At 33.0% G+C, this 16,497-nt stretch overlaps 1 protein-coding gene across 3 annotated transcripts; it reads right to left on the bottom strand.

Moving 5' to 3' along the window:
* Positions 1 to 4,961: 4,961 nt before the first annotated feature.
* LOC130629016 (uncharacterized) lies at positions 4,962 to 15,338 on the bottom strand. Of its 3 annotated transcripts, none has more exons than XM_057442108.1 (6): positions 15,221 to 15,338; positions 9,442 to 9,531; positions 9,135 to 9,197; positions 7,935 to 8,015; positions 7,528 to 7,738; positions 4,962 to 7,302 (listed from the first exon to the last, which is right to left on the bottom strand). In XM_057442108.1, exons 2-6 carry the CDS (start codon positions 9,502 to 9,504, stop codon positions 5,393 to 5,395), a joined length of 2,328 nt encoding a protein of 775 aa, XP_057298091.1. In that variant the 5' UTR covers positions 9,505 to 9,531; positions 15,221 to 15,338; the 3' UTR covers positions 4,962 to 5,392. The 3 variants fall into 3 exon arrangements, with proteins under 3 accessions (XP_057298091.1, XP_057298089.1, XP_057298090.1); XM_057442106.1 differs by lacking the exon at positions 15,221 to 15,338 and adding an exon at positions 14,114 to 14,351; XM_057442107.1 differs by lacking the exon at positions 15,221 to 15,338 and adding an exon at positions 13,237 to 14,078.
* Between the last annotated feature and the right edge of the window lie 1,159 nt (positions 15,339 to 16,497).

A 16,497-nucleotide genomic window follows, 5' to 3' on the forward strand; every position in this document is an offset into this window, starting at 1 on the left:
ATACTAACTGCTGTTTAGCATCTATTATGGGAACATATCTTTCTATTGGTGTATAGATATGTATTCAACCTCAGTGGTCTTATACTATAAAAATAACCGTTAAGGTTGCAACCACTTTCTTTGATTGGTCTGCTTTAGGACATCTAACATGCTATTCAGAGAAGAGTAATTGTCCAAGAGATTGTTTCTATAGATGAATCAATGGGTATAAAGCACTACTGCTTGTTCAGTGTATACTATAACGTCTGTCGTCAGATTGGTCTGCCTTAAGACTTTTAATATGTTTTTTCGCGAGAGAATATTTGTCCAGAATGCAGTTTTGGTATTTTGTCAAAATATCTGTTCTATTAGTGGATGTATTTGTATCCTACCTCAATACCTCTATAGTGCAACGTGTTCCCTCAGATTGGTTTATATTGTAAAGCTTTCGCATTGATTGGTCTGCTTTAGGACTGTTGATGCGTCATTTCCAGGGAGGGTATTTCTCCATAAAATTGTTTCTATTTGTGTATGGATGTATTTCCAGCATAAGTGTTTGTGCAGGGTAAAGTATAAAATTTTCTCTTTGATTGGTCTTTTAAAATATCTCAGATCTTATTTTGCACATACCTCAACTTCTAAAAGTGTTACCTTAAATGACGTATGGATGTGTCTCACATTTACAGACTTCTTTTAATTTTTCTGCTAGGATTTCGACCTTTACTTTCATCCAGGTTGTTTTTTAGCCATGTATTGTGGAATATCCCATTTACTTACTGGTTTAGGGAGGCTTTATTTGAATAGATCTATTAGGTCATTTTTTAAATAGTCTTATCCAAGCTGTCACTGTCGTCTCTATTGCATGTGTATATAGAACAAAACCGCCTTTTTAGTGCATACTATACATCTTTCCTCAAATCTAACGGCTTAAGACTTTTACTGTGTCATTTGCGAGGGGGTATTTGTCCAGAATATTGTTTCTATTGGTGCATAGATGTGCACCCAACCTCACTGAATGTTTAATTTAAGGCGTAAAGTCTTCTCTTGATTGGCGTGCTTCATCTTTTCGCGAAAGCGTATTCGTCCAAAGTATAGTGTCTATTTGTGAATGGATTGTTATCCAACATCAGTGTTGGTTTGGTTTATAGTGAATAGTTTTTCCTTCGATTGGTCTGCTTTGGGACTTTTGATGTGTCATTTTCTTGGAGGGTATTTAGTCAAATATGACTTCTATTGGTGGATGGATGTGTATCCAACCTCAATATTTGTTCAATTACAGTGTAAAGTCTACACATTGATTAGTCTGCTTTAGAACTTTCATTTTTTTATATCGCGGCAAAGTACTTGTCCAAAATATAGTGTCTCTTTGTGTATTGACGTGTATTCAACATCAGTGTTTGTTTAGTTTAAAGTATAAAGTCTTCTCTTGATTGGCGTGCTTGAGGACTTTTAATGTAGGACTTTTGATGTATCATTTCGCAGAAGAGTATTTTGCCATAATATCATTTCTATTGGTAAATGGATGTATACTCAACCTCAATTGTTGTTTTTTTCAATATGTGATCACTTTGCATTAATTGGTCTACTTTAGAAATTTTGATACGTCATTTCCAGGGAGAACACTTGTTTCTACTGCGGAATAATGTGGCATATTACGTTGGTTATAGCCTATCTACAAAAAAATGCATTTGTTATGTAGCGATAGAGAGTATTATAAGGGTAATATGCAATATTATGCGATATTACGTTGGTTATGGATTATTGACAGAAAAATATAATATTATTATGGAACGATTGAGAGTATTATGAAGGTATTATGCTGTATTCTGTGATATTACGTTGGTATGGCCATCGACAAAAAAAATTTGTATTTTTTATGGAACGATAGAGAGTATTATGAAGGTATTATGCAGTATTATGCGATATTACGTTGGTATGGCCATCGACAGAAAAAATATGTATTTTTTATGGAACGACAGAGAGTATTATGAAGGTATTATGCAGTATTATGCGATATTACGTTGGTATGGCCATCGACAGAAAATTTATGTATTTTTTATGAATTATGAAGGTATTATGCAGTATTATGCAGTATTATGCAGTATTATGCGATATTACGTTGGTATGGCCATCGACAGAAAATTTTTGTATTTTTTATGTAACGACAGAGAGTATTATGAAGGTATTATGCAGTATTATGCGATATTACGTTGGTATGGCCATCGACAGAAAATTTATGTGTTTTTTATGAATTATGAAGGTATTATGCAGTATTATGCGATATTACGTTGTTATGGCCATCGACAGAAAATTTAAGTACTTTTTTTGAATTATAAAGGTATTATGCAGTATTATGCAGTATTATGCGATATTACGTTGGTATGGCCATCGACAGAAAATTTATGTGTTTTTTATGAATTATGAAGGTATTATGCAGTATTATGCGATATTACGTTGTTATGGCCATCGACAGAAAATTTATGTACTTTTTTTGAATTATAAAGGTATTATGCAGTATTATGCAGTATTATGCGATATTACGTTGGTTATGGATTATTGACAGAAAAAATATGTATTTTTTATGGAACGATAGAGAGTATTATGAAGGCATTATGCAGTATTATGCGATATTACGTTGGTATGGCCATCGACAGAAAATTTTTGTATTTTTTATGTAACGACAGAGAGTATTATGAAGGCATTATGCAGTATTATGCGATATTACGTTGTTATGGCCATCGACAGAAAATTTATGTACTTTTTTTGAATTATAAAGGTATTATGCAGTATTATGCAGTATTATGCGATATTACGTTGGTTATGGATTATTGACAGAAAAAATATGTATTTGTTATGTAGCGACAGAGAGTATTATGAAGGTATTATGCAGTATTATGCGATATTACGTTGGTATGACCATCGACAGAAAAAATATGTATTTGTTATATAGAGAGGATGTCGGATAATGCGGTTTCATTTGTCGGGTCCATTTGGTTGGAGAAGTATGACTGAACGTCTGTCGGCTTTTTATGTCGATAAAGTATGAAGGTTGTTAGTTATGTTGTACGTCGTGTGTCGGGACCACTTAGCCCGGTGCTAAATGAAGTCGTTGCCCTTTTTTTTGCCCAGCAGAACCAAAACAAACTTGCTAGCAATAGCGGAGCCCATTTGCAACGCTGGTAAAAAAAAGTGGTGGCCGTTTGTGTGGGGTTCTTATAATACATGGATGTCTTTAAAAATAAAACTTTCTTGGCTTTCCATTAATTTCAATTCAATGACATTAAGTTTATAAACAAATTTGCATAAGTAAAAAGCTCACAATCCAGAAAAAATCAAGCTCTTGGCTACCGTGTATGACTACTTTTTAGTGTGAAACCAAACAAAAAATAAATATAGTCGGCGCCGACTACCCGTTATCTCGATCTTTCCGTATCTCGACCAATTTTTATCTGTCCCTTCGGCATTTCAACCTCCCGTAGGCTAAAACACGTCCAATATCTCGACTACCCGTTATCTCGACCTATATTTACGGTCCCTTGAGTACATTTTATCACGGTATTTCGACCTTATTGCAGCGTTTAGAATCCTTTGTAAATAAGGACAGAATATCTGGTAAAAAGCAAAGAAGCATTTTGAATTTTTTCAAATGATTAAATACATATAGCATGAGAATAGTAATAATTGATTCTTCTAATTAATAGTCCATCCCTGGCCAGGTTTAAAAATTTAAATAATTTGTGCATGAATTGACAAACTTTCCTTATCTCGGCCTTTTTTACGATCGACGCTCCTTATCTCGACTATCCACTATCTCAAACCTTTGTTTACTCGACCTTTTTCACCAGTCCCGTGTACAACTCTGTAATAAGCGCACTTTTAACCCAAAAATAATCCCTGGTTACCTAGAGCTTTGAAAGGGTTCGAGGTACTTGCTGGGTGGTTTGCAGACAAATGAATTACACATATTCCTTTATTATACTTTATGAAAGAAACCTTTACTTACACAGATTGTTTCTTTTGCCGAATCGTTAAGTTTCCATTTTTTTTGCGGATAACACGTTATTTCTTCAACGCAGTTTGTAAAGGAAAATGTATAAACTATCGAGTAAAATTTTTTAAGGACGCGAAAAATAAGTGGAGCTCACATATTTTTACCGAAAGTTTTCAGGTTTGTCTTTTTTGACACGACTCGTAGCTTTTTTACGAAGTTATCTTCATACAAAAGAAAAAAGAAAAATTGTTTAGTTTCTGGGTTTGTAATTGAAAAAACACCTCTTATTCACAACGGCCTGTAAGTTTTTATATACAGATTATTTTCATGCAAAAACTACACAAGCCCGGGCTGGAGTCCTTACGAGTTCATCCACAAAAAACCTGGTGGTTGAATATTGGATATCAGGTTTCCTTTGCTGTAATGTAAATGTCATTCTCGCCCCCAAAAAGCTTTTCTCTCCGAGAATAATTTTAAGTGTGGGACGATTGTCACTTATTTACTTACCCCTAAAAAACCGAAACTTACCTCGTAAAAAACCGAAACCTTATATTTGATCCAATTAACCATTTAAGAAAATTCAGAGTATTCCACAACCGTTGCGTCGCGAAATATAACGCTCGCATGAGGAAAGAACAGGAATCCACCCTCCTTTCCAGGGATATTTACCTTGTTGATAGGAGAGAGGACGGCTAAAGGAAAAATGCTTGAGAACGAGGGTGAAAGGAATCATAAATATTTTAGGCCATTTGCAAATGTGTGCAGAGCGCCGTTTTCTACATTGAGGAAACTAAGTAAAGTAAGCAAGGCTATCAAAGTGTACCGCACATTGTGAAAAGAAGGAAATAACATATAGCGGTGTAATTAAGACGAGGTTAATTAATGTTACTTTAATACAATAACAGGTAATTTGTAAAAGCAAATTTTATGATCAGGATTTCCCTTGATAAAGCTCAATTAACATGAAGTCCAATGTAAGTAATTTAGATCATAAAAGGAGAATTAAAACTTGTATTCCTTGAAAATAATATATACACAAGTATAAAACATTCATATAAATGTGCGTCCCCTGAATACATTTCTTTTTACGCCGGTCCTAAGATAACGCCGGTTTATTTGCATTTATATTCATGTGGTCAAACTCACTAAAACAAACATGGAACACTAACAAAGTTGACTTTGTTTCAGCATTCTTCTTAATACAGTTGCCCACCCTATCCACAACAGTTTTAGAAGACGTTAGTCTTCCGCTGCCTGAGTTTGTTTGCAAACACGTAAACAAAAACAACGTATATGAAACCATGCGCGAATGTCTTAAATTACGACCGGCGTAAAAAAGTCAGTGGCTAACCGAAGATTTAAAAAAATATACAATTAGAAATTATCCAAACTTCGTAACCAAATTAAGAACGATATTTATCGTTACCGATTCGTGAAGGGATACGGATTTAAACGATGCATTTGAGCGTATGCTGCATGATAAGGCGGCGAAGGAAGATCTCCACTTCGCTCGTTAGTATTCGGTAAAGTTCGCGGTACATAGCCTGGTCGCACTCGTTCTGCAGATGCAGATGACCACGGCTCGTGCAACGGAAACCTAGGATGGTGGATGTAACGTTCTTTATCTAACAAAAATCTTTCTTTTTCTCGTTGGAGTTGTTCTTCGTGTAAATGTTCAAATATTTTTTTGTCTCGATGTACCCTCTCCATAAAATGGCTGGGTAAATGTTCGTCAAATGGACGCTTTACTCCGTTATGAAGATTTGTTTGTGGCATGTGCAACCGATCACGAAATGCAAAATGTCTATCTGGTATTGTTCCAGGTTGTATACTCAATTTTAACGCCTCATCGTGTTGACCATTGCGGGCGTCCATTTGGGGCGTTTTGTCCTTCTCTTGTACTCGGGTTAAACTTTCTACAGAAAAAGATTTTGGTATACGACTTTCCACAGCGGAGGTAAGCATGGGTAGGGAAGAGGGTCTTTGATTAAATGAGGAAAGTGCCTTGTATTTTTCACTTAATTTTTCTGCTTCCTGAAATCCATTTGGACTATGTAGGGGGTGTCTGAACGGAGCAATTATAGGTGGGTTACGGTTTAAAAAATGTTCTGCAGTGTGTGGTGGTTGAAATGAAGTCACTCCCAGTGATTTCGAAGACGTGAACGGGTCAACGGAGTGGTGACGTGAAAACATTACACTAGAAGGTATATGACCATTAAATGCTGATGTGTGCGGAGAATGTCTCGACATAAACAGAGCAGGATGTACATCACGTGGAAGGATTGGTCCTGAATGTTTATATGGAAGAGGTAACGTTCTTGACTCTTTTAATGCTTTTTCAGCTACATCAAGTGTACTGCGAATATTATCATTTTCATGTCGATCCCCTAGCATACTGAGTACTGTTGGTCGGACACTGCTATCACGTGATTCGTTTAGCAATTTATAATTACTAGTCAAATCGTGACCAAACCTCTTAGGGGAATGGTAACGAAGTTGTTCTTTCAAATTAGTAATGTCTGCGGGATATGAATTGTTTTTACTTTCTACAGTTTCTTGCGAAAAAGTTGGGACTAACTGAGGAGGGCTGTTTAAGTCCTTCTTGCGAGAGATATCTTCAGACGATGCTGTCATCTTTTCAATACTAAATATGGTATTCGCGTGACTAAATATGGTATTCCCATAAGATCCCTTATCAGTGTCTTTATTGGAAACTTCAGTAAATTTCGGCACAGTTTGTGGAGAAGAGTCCGAATCTGCATTGTTTTTGTCAGGGGGTTTTGCAACGTTATTAATTGTTCCGGTCGCCACAGAGCCGGCAGTAACAAAACTTCGAGGACTTTGCGTGTCTCTATGTTGTGGATCGTTGATTCCGCTCATTTTTTTAGCTGCTTCAATCACTTGTTCTTTCTGCCAACTATCAACGCTAAGTAGACGTTCTCGGGGCACCACTACAGGACTCCTCCGTTGAGGTTGAAACTTTGTTTCAGTGTCAAGAGCGGGAGAATTAGTTTCCTCTTCTTCGTCACGCTTTACGGCGGACATGTTAAAATGATTTGGAGCTAAATCTTTAACCTCTTCTTGTTCCTCAAAATCTGGATGGAAAGGCCTACAGTGTACTTCTGCACTTAGATACGGTGTGGACCACTTTTGGGCATGATGATACTCCGTCACACTAGCGTATCTTCCTTTATGTACCGCATGACCCGCTCGGTTAGCCATCCCAGTTGAAAACACGTAACAACGAACTGTTTTAGTAACGGGATTTGTATCGGCTGTCTTCTCAGCTTTTGTTGTTTTTCGTTTCTTTTTATTTGCCGTTGGTTGCTCACCTGAATGAATAAAATAATATTAATAACTTGGGGGGAATCACATCTTACTATCTCAAGTGATTTAGACAGTGTATATTAGTTATCATGGTGTGTGTTTTTATGCACAGAATGGAAAAATTATGAATTTCCATTTTCATTGATATGACCCAGTTTTATACGCTTACTTTTCTTTAATTTTACGTAACCTATAAAAAATACAATTTAGCAACAATAAAATATTTTTACCGTTCTCGTCGTCAGTTACATCAGCCTTGTCATTGTTGTCAGCGTCGTGTTTTTCTTCCTCATCGTCGTCGTCACTCCACCACTCTTCTTTTGCTTTCTTCGATTCGTTTTGTATGACACACCTTCGCTTTCCACGTGGTTGGAACACGCTTAAGTCCATACCAGGAGAGTCTGAACGAGCTTTCTCTCCGTTCCCTTTCTTTTCGATTTCCTGCAACAACAACAACATTAAATCAGTTTTTTTGATAAAAAAAATGAACAACAAAGCAAGTATGTTATGTGTGTGCCGTTATTTACTACAATTTATGCCATAAAACCTATGGTATATTTCAAAAAACTGAAAACATGGACCGATTTTCGCGCATCGTAAGAGCCCTAGTTAACGCGACTTAGTACGTAGTACGAACCTTTTTACTTCGTTTCTTCGTCGTAACATCGCCAGTTGCGGTAACATCGTCATTAACACCGTTCTTCTTTTTTCCTAGTCTCTACAGAAGGAAAAAAAGTAGAAACAAAGTCATCACCCAATTTTTTGATCACTCACCAGTATCAATAAAACAAAAAGAGAAGAAAGTAGATGCTTAGCATGATTATAAAAATTTCAGCATTTTATTTTCATTTTCAACAACACACTTTTTCTACTCGCCCGTCATGATCAGAGGTCTGATCGGGGTGAAGCATTCTCTGTTGAGAATAAAATACGGATGTGCTATGATAAATATTCACCTATATGTATACACACCATCCGGATAAACTATCTGAGTTCATCGCTAACATATTGCCGCACGTAGTGTAGTGGGTTCGTCTGCGGCTCCCAGTTCTGGGGAACCGCGGATCGAATCCCACTCACTGCTTGGCAGTATGTTAGTGATGAACAAAGTAGTTCTTCTTCAATATGACACTTTTTCTTTTTTCATCAGTAGAATTTTAAAACAATGCGGTTTGGATTGGCAGGGGAAAAATATAGTACTATAAAAAGGTATTTTAACATCAAGGATCGCGTATCGTAGTGAAATTTGTGGAAAGAAAGTCTTTTAACTAGATTGTCAAAAATTGGAATTCTCTATTTCTTGCATGCTGTCGGGCAGGTAAAGTTTTTTAATGTGTCGATAAAAACATATTATGTCAAACGCTAATTCATTTGATATGTGGGATTTTATTTTTATAACATTAAAAAAATGGTTAGTATACATAGATTGTAATTACTTATTTCCACCAAAAAAAGATTAGAAAAAAAAACACTCCATTATAATTCTTATCTTATTTTCTTGGTGTAAAAATAAACAACATGACATTAATCAAGGATCGCCTGTAACAACGTTGTATACGGAATGTTCTTTTCTTTCCTCAAAAACTCTATATGTTTAGATTTTAGAAAAAAAAAAACATATTTCAAAATAAAAAAAACATCCTCAGAAAATAATGAACACAATAATAACAATTTCAGCCAGACATGTAAAATAAAAAAGAAAACCTTAGGCTAAAACACGTTTCCTGGCTTTTATAAGTTTACCAATAACCATCATAAAGGGATAACTCACAAATTGAAAAGTGTAGCCTGAAAGTTCAGTGTGTCAAAGACAATAAAAAAAAACAATAAAAAATACCTGGATTTTTTGTTGTTGGTGTTTACCATGTGAATAACCGTTTTCAATATTCTCGATAATCTTCTAAATAAAAATACATTTTTGTGTCAATGTTTGGCTTAGTAAGACATTCAAGGTACTCATTTGATATACTGAGTACACATTTTTAAAATTCTTTGTTTACTTTCTCTCGAAGGAAAAAAAAAGTCAGCCAAAAAAATTTAATTATAAATTCTTATCTGGGTAATCTATACCAACTAGCTGCTACTTATTTCCTGTAATAAAATTTTAAATAGGAAATATAAAAATAGTAACAAGAGAAACACACTTTTTCTTTCGTTTTTTTGTAAGCTGCTTTCATTTTTTCCGTTACCACTTCTTCTTTTTTCATACTTCCATCAGACTCATCAGCTTGGTCCTAAACATTTTGTAAATTCATCATAAAACAACTCATACATGTTCGTATAGATTGTGATTGCCCCTAATTATGGGAAGTTGTTAAGGCCAACAAAGACTTAATTTTTAATTAAATAAATTAGTGTTGTTGCGTGTTTGCTAAAGAAAACAAAAAAAAAGTAATGATCAGGAAAAATTTTACTGACTAACATTTTTACCATGTACTGATATGATCAAGCAAGTGTTAGGTGATAAAAAACTAAAGATTATGAAAATAGAAGGAATGACATTTTACTTAAAAGTATGGCAGACAGTTAAAAATAACTTATAAAAAAAGGAATAGGACAAACATAACTTAAATTTCATCTTTTATGTTTTTAAAAATTAAATATCGATTTTTTAACAATTATTCATGTAATAACATACCTTAGGAGTTATTTAAGGCTCAAAATGTTAATTTTGAACAACAACAAAAAAAGTGTTACAGCTTAATATATAGCAATAATTTTTTTGTAAAAAAACAAGACATCTCTTAAAATAATCTGGAGCTTCTGTCTGTCTGTCTGTGACTTTTAAAAAGACAATTTTTTTACCACCCGAATGCGCGAGTTCTTCGAGTCTTTTTGTCAATATCTTTTAACGACAATATCTTATATTAAATTAATGAAGCCATTACAGTGCACTGAAAACTTTGAGGCCAAATAACTTGGAAACGAGGTGGTGACGTCAATGATTTTTCACCGCGTGGGTAACTAGGGACCACCTAGGACCAATTTGGGTAATTTTTCCAAACTTGGGTCCCCAAATCCGTTTCGGAATGGACGGGTTGATGACATCATCAAAAAACCTTTAAACCCTAATATCTCTGCAACCGTTGGTCAAAAGTACATGATCCTATACATTTTCTTGATCATCGTTTTAAGATCTATACGATGCAAAGTGTATACAAATTTCTAAAAAATTTTCTTGATCATCGTTTTAAGATCTATACGATGCAAAGTGTATACAAATTTCTAAAAAATTTTTTAGGGTTTTGACGGGCCATTGCTGACGTCAGCAAAATTTTTAAACCCTTATATTTCATTAAACGCTCATCAAAACCACACGATTATATACATTTTCTTGATCAGCAGTGTAGGCTCTACACAATGGAGGAAACATGAAAATAAGTTTCTCAATTAATTTATTGTGTATTTGCACTGCTGACGTCAGCAAAAAATCTAAAACAACCTATTTTTCCCATGTCCTTCTGCCCAAGTGGATTACTCCACTGGCCTTATGGACTAGTTTTTATAACAAAACATTTGTTAACACTTTCTTACAAATACTTCAGGGCAGAGTTTCGAGCGTAATCTTGCAAGAAAGGTTAAAGACAATAAATCATGTATAACTTTTCTTTAGTATTAAAAATAAGTATATAACAGAATTGTTGTAATTGTGTGAATTTGCATTTTTCAGCTTAATATGCCTCATTTTTAAAAGCAGGTTCAGATACAGAATATACATGAATGGTTGTAGTAGGTTGTATACTTGCTGTGTCATTTTTGAATTTCTTAGCAATTATCGATTTTACCTATTTTAATATATAGTTTACATGAACAAGAATGGAAAAACCTGTGACACATCAAAGAAGTCAAAAACCAGAAAACATCCATACACAGAATTATAAGAACTAATTCCAATATACACAGATGGTGCATGTGTGTATGCTAAATTAATATTTATAACCATATTCTGACCACAAAGTATGAATAACAAGCAGTAATATTTAATCACCAAATTTATGGTGTAAACTAAACATAAAATACTTATCATACAGTCAAAACTGATTTTGTTTTATAAAATTTAGGAAAACTATGTTGAACGTGGTTTAACAACTTCTTTAACATATATATGCTTAAAACTTGCAGGAGCCTTGCACTACATCCTATCTGGAAGGCAAAAAAATAGGAAAATAAAATGCATTAAAATTATATAGAATACTTATAAATAAAATGTACACAAGGATAATTCCTTTTTTGTGATCGCGCAACAGAATAAAAAATGGTTAACAGAATACATGCAGATTCTTGCTGTGTTCAACAAAAGGACACAAGTTTCTTTAATGACCCATTGTTTCTTTAGTAGGAAAGTTGATGAGATTGAAAGTTCAATGACAACAGGAAATCGATTGCTATAAACAATTAAAGATGAATACATTGAGATTATTAGAAGCCATCAGAACACTCATCAGAAGTTGTTTTTAAAAACATGCCTATACCTTGATCTGCACAGACTCAAAAAATTTTTGTTATAATATTTAGTGACATTAAAATATTTTTTGTGTGCATTATGAAATGTTCAGAAGAAAACAGCTTGATAAGAATTTAATTATTTTTTTTTAATTGTCTTTCTTAAATCTATATTTACATCCTGATTAGCTGATGTATATAAGTTAAAAGGAAATTTTATGTAAATTAACTTTGAGACGTATTCCAGCTTTTAACTTATAATTATTTGCATATTTGTATATGCATATATATATATATATATATATAAATTATACCCTCCATAACGAAAAGCAACGGAAATAAATATTTTCTTTTTCACTTGTAATAGGGAACTTTTATTTCTAGCTCTTAAAAAACTTTTTTTTATATATATATATATAACACAAAACTTTATCAGCAATATATAAATTATTCAAAACCAAATGTTTTTAATTTTAACAAGAGTAGAAGAATAGATTAATTATTTACGTAGCAAGAAAAAATGTTTTGTTAAGCAAAAGAGCACAGTTTTTATTCACCTTGACTTTTTAACAACTCTGTGCAACTATTTTTTGTTATCACCTGTTAAGCATTTAACATTGCAAACAAGTTCTAGTTTTAATATATAGACAACCATAAGGAAAAAGAGTACTACTAACACATGCAAATGTTGATTCCTTGTTACATGAAATATACATTCCACTTTTTAAATTCTCTTTAGGATGACTCACAAATTAAAAAAAAGTGTATGTGAAATGTCAATTAGACTTACGCTGACATTTTTAATTGATATATTGTCAGTAAGACGAGTATAGGTGTATTTTTCATCGCAAGATCGAATGTATAACACTTTTCTGCAAATATCTCGACATAAATTGATTCCGTGTTAAGAAAACATTTTAGACTTTTTACTGTGGGTTAAATGTAATAGAATATTTAGTTGAGATGTGATGTAGAGCTACATTTATATAATATGTATATTTAAGGCTTGGTTATATCTTATCATTTTAGGCAAAAGATTTTGTATATACCTTGTGTAAACAAAATATTGATGTTAGCTACCAACAGCAGTGTCACAAAGAATTTATATATTTCACAATAGTAAACACATAAAAAAGTATAATAAACCAACAAAAAAACACGAAGAAGAATTGTTTCAAACACTAGAAAAGATAACATAGCATGTTTGAAATAAATATAGGTTTAAAAAAACTTGAACAAACAACAAAATATCAATATTATCGAAAGAATTAACAATTCATATACATAACTTAAAAATAAATTATTAGTCGATTAAAATTGGCAAAGCCAGCAAGCTAGCTAGCTCTAGGCTATATTGCTAGTTAAAAGGAAAACCACACTTTTTAGTCAAAACGTGTTGCAGCCATCTCTTGACCAATTACTAAAAAATTGGTTAAGCTCAGAATATTTTGGACGACAATAAACAATAGTGGAGGAAACCAACAATAACTTTTTACCTTTCTAAATATATGTAAACTTGAAACAAAAACAACCTTCAGAAGAATGCGAAAACACACACAAATACAGAAGAAATTCAAAAAGAAAAGCAAATGAGTTCTTTTATGTTGACCAGTTGTGCATCATACTAAAGTGAGTGGGTCTACGCAGGTTCTCAAATTTTCGGTGTTTTGTTTTGCTTCAAAAATACGCTCGATAAAAAACTCGGGGCTTGTTTTTTCCGAAAAATGAATTTAAATAATGGTGGAGAATTGAGAAAAATAATAGCTTCTTCTCGTAACACATTATAAAAGCTTTACATAAGAAAAATCGATGGAATTAATTAAACAGGAAAAATATGTTGAGGTTTTTACTTTTTCTTCCTAATGTTTTTTTCATTCACAAAGTTCGTTAATAAAACATTGAGGCGTTGCTCGTTCATAATTCAAAAAGTTTGAAATCTTTTTTAAAAAATATGATAAAAAAATACGATACTAATGCTTATCTAGCAGGCTAACAGTGATATTTGTTTCAAACTTTGTTTAAAATTTTTGTAAACTGAAGTATATACAAAGAGTTTGTTTGTAGCTAAACGACGGATCTAGCTAAGGTGTATAAATCACAAATTTCAAATTTGAACTAAAAAAGTATAATAAAAACTTTGATCTTGGTTTTTTACAACTTTTGTGTTTTTAAAATACGATTTCGAAGGCTAGCTATAAATGTTATTACATTGATAAAAAATTGTCAAAATTCAGGTTAGCTAAAGCGTTATTTTCAAAACGAAAGAAAGCAAAAAATGTTATTATAAAGCGAAACCAATAAAGTTTATTCCAGTGTGAAATAATCCATAAATATAGTTTGATAAAGCTTGCCCTCAACATTTAAATTTCTTACCATAATCGACATCCCAGATAAATATTTTCAAAACTTTACCACGACAAATAATAACCCACTTCACTATAAAACAACTCTTTTTTCTACAATACGATTGCTAACGAAATTTCTTTGAAATAAAACGTATAAAAGTGTGTTATATTTCATAAAATCAAGATAAATTTCACTTCTCACAACATCTTGTTACAACAAGAAATTGAGTAGAACCACCTAACGTGGCGCACTGTTTAATAATATATCTAAAATCTTTTATTCATGAAAGCTCCTATCTTACGCATTTAAACGTTTCGCCGATTATGCCTTTTAAGTTTTTATTTTGAAAAAAAAACCATTCATCTCGGAATTTATGTAAAGAATAAAAAAGAAAACACCTGCCGTGAAATGTCTTTTCTTCGGCACAACAAAACGCTAAAATATGAGGAACGGCTAAAGTGAGTTGAAGAAAAAAATAACCATTGAGCATGGAAAGATACTTTGTTTAAAAAATTCAACAGAAATGTTTTTATAATTAAAAACGGCACAAACCACAAAATAATTAACAACAATATCTTCTCTATAATCGTCATTCTTTATAATTGATGGGTAAATAACACATGACTTTGAAATAGTTTTCTTTGCTCATTCTTATTTAAAAAGCGAGAAGACAACACTTTGCGATATTTTTTACGAAAACAACACCGCAACAAGTCAAGACATGATTTGGCAAGCTGACTATGAACTTAAAAAAAATATATTTTGTGTGTTGGGATAATAAGAAAAGCGTATATCAGCATCGCTGTTATGGTTAATTCGCTTATCTTATGTTTATAATTGGCATTAACTTTTAAACAAATCCCCTGAGATGTATATATTTTTTAAAAAATGGTTTACAAAATGGAAGCTCGAGTGTTGAAAAAAATACGATGGATTTTGTTTTTATTGTCAAAAAGAATTTGTGTCGTTACAAAGTAAATATACTTTCAGACAAACACATAAAAACCGAAGTTTAAAGAAATCTACAAAGATATTTATTTGTATTCTCTTGTCAGCTTATTTTAATCGCAGAAGTGCACGACATTTTAGGCGAACATAAATGTGATATTGCTATAATAGATTTTGTCAACAAACCTGAAGGAAAAAAGTATTTTGTTTTGATTTCTTGATATAAATAATTACTCTTTCAAAGATCTCGACTTTTTCGTCAACTTAAAAAACAACAAGTACCATTCGGAACTCCACGGTAACTTGAACAATATCGGACATCTACTAGGTTAGTCGAGCACAAGTTTAATCTGGAGGATACTATGTATATCGATTTTATCATACGGTTAAACTGATACCCTACATTTTAATGAATACGATACGGTTATAATTTTATCGATTATCGTTGCAATTTTATCAGTAGCTCCATGGCAGCTTTCCAGTCTTATCGAACTTCATCTTTTTTTCAAACATGCTTTAGGAAGGTGGATATATTCCCAGATCTTGGATTTAATGCAGTTATGACGAGGGCCTACTTCCTTGTTCTCAAGGGATAGCTGAAATAGCTTCAAGAAAACATTTTTTTAAACAGTAACACTTTCGAATTCGAAGAGCATTTTGTTAGTAGCCATTGTTAGGTTTGGGTCATCTCCACTATTAAAAGTTTTTAAACTTTTTTGAGAAGATGACGGTATTTTTATAAAAAAAAATTGTTGAGATTTTTTAAGGACATTATCATGAAAATGTTTTTAGGGGATTTTAAAGGTAATGCCACAAGTGAAAACAAATTATATTTCTGTACACATGTAGCATTTCTATGCATTTTGAAAACAAAAGCATAAGGGCCGTTGCCAAATTAAAAATGTTGATAAAATGCACTTTTTAGACGTTTGAGGTAGACTAGCAATTCCGAAATTATAACATCTTAAGTTGCAAAGATGGTTGAAATTCAGCGAACGATGCACGATGCCAAAACACGTTCCAGGAATTACAAACAAAATGCCATGGTGTCAGCCTTGTTTCCAGGGACCTTGTTTTTCTTTTGTACAAATAAAAATTAGGTTTAACTTTTTTTGTCTTAAAAAAACTCTTTCTCCCCAACCAAATTTAAGGACACTATTTCCTGGCACGCTATCAAATTTTCTAAAATTTTGTTCGGGTATCAACGTTAGCGATTTTACAGTAGAATCCTAACTATTTTTTTCATAGCAACCCAGTTGCTAGGAGAAGTTTTAAATTGGACCAAAAATTAAACCATTTCCTTGATGACTTTCACGCCTCATACTCCTTCTCCCTATAGTTTTGTGAGTTCAGTTTACTACCAAAAAACACAATCCAAAGGTAGGATTCACGAAGCCAGTACTGTTTCGGTGAAACAGACTAGGTGCTGATCAACAAGCAACCCGTAAGTCAAAAATACTCTC

Source organism: Hydractinia symbiolongicarpus, chromosome 15 (assembly GCF_029227915.1).
Source record: "Hydractinia symbiolongicarpus strain clone_291-10 chromosome 15, HSymV2.1, whole genome shotgun sequence".
NCBI lineage: Eukaryota > Metazoa > Cnidaria > Hydrozoa > Anthoathecata > Hydractiniidae > Hydractinia > Hydractinia symbiolongicarpus.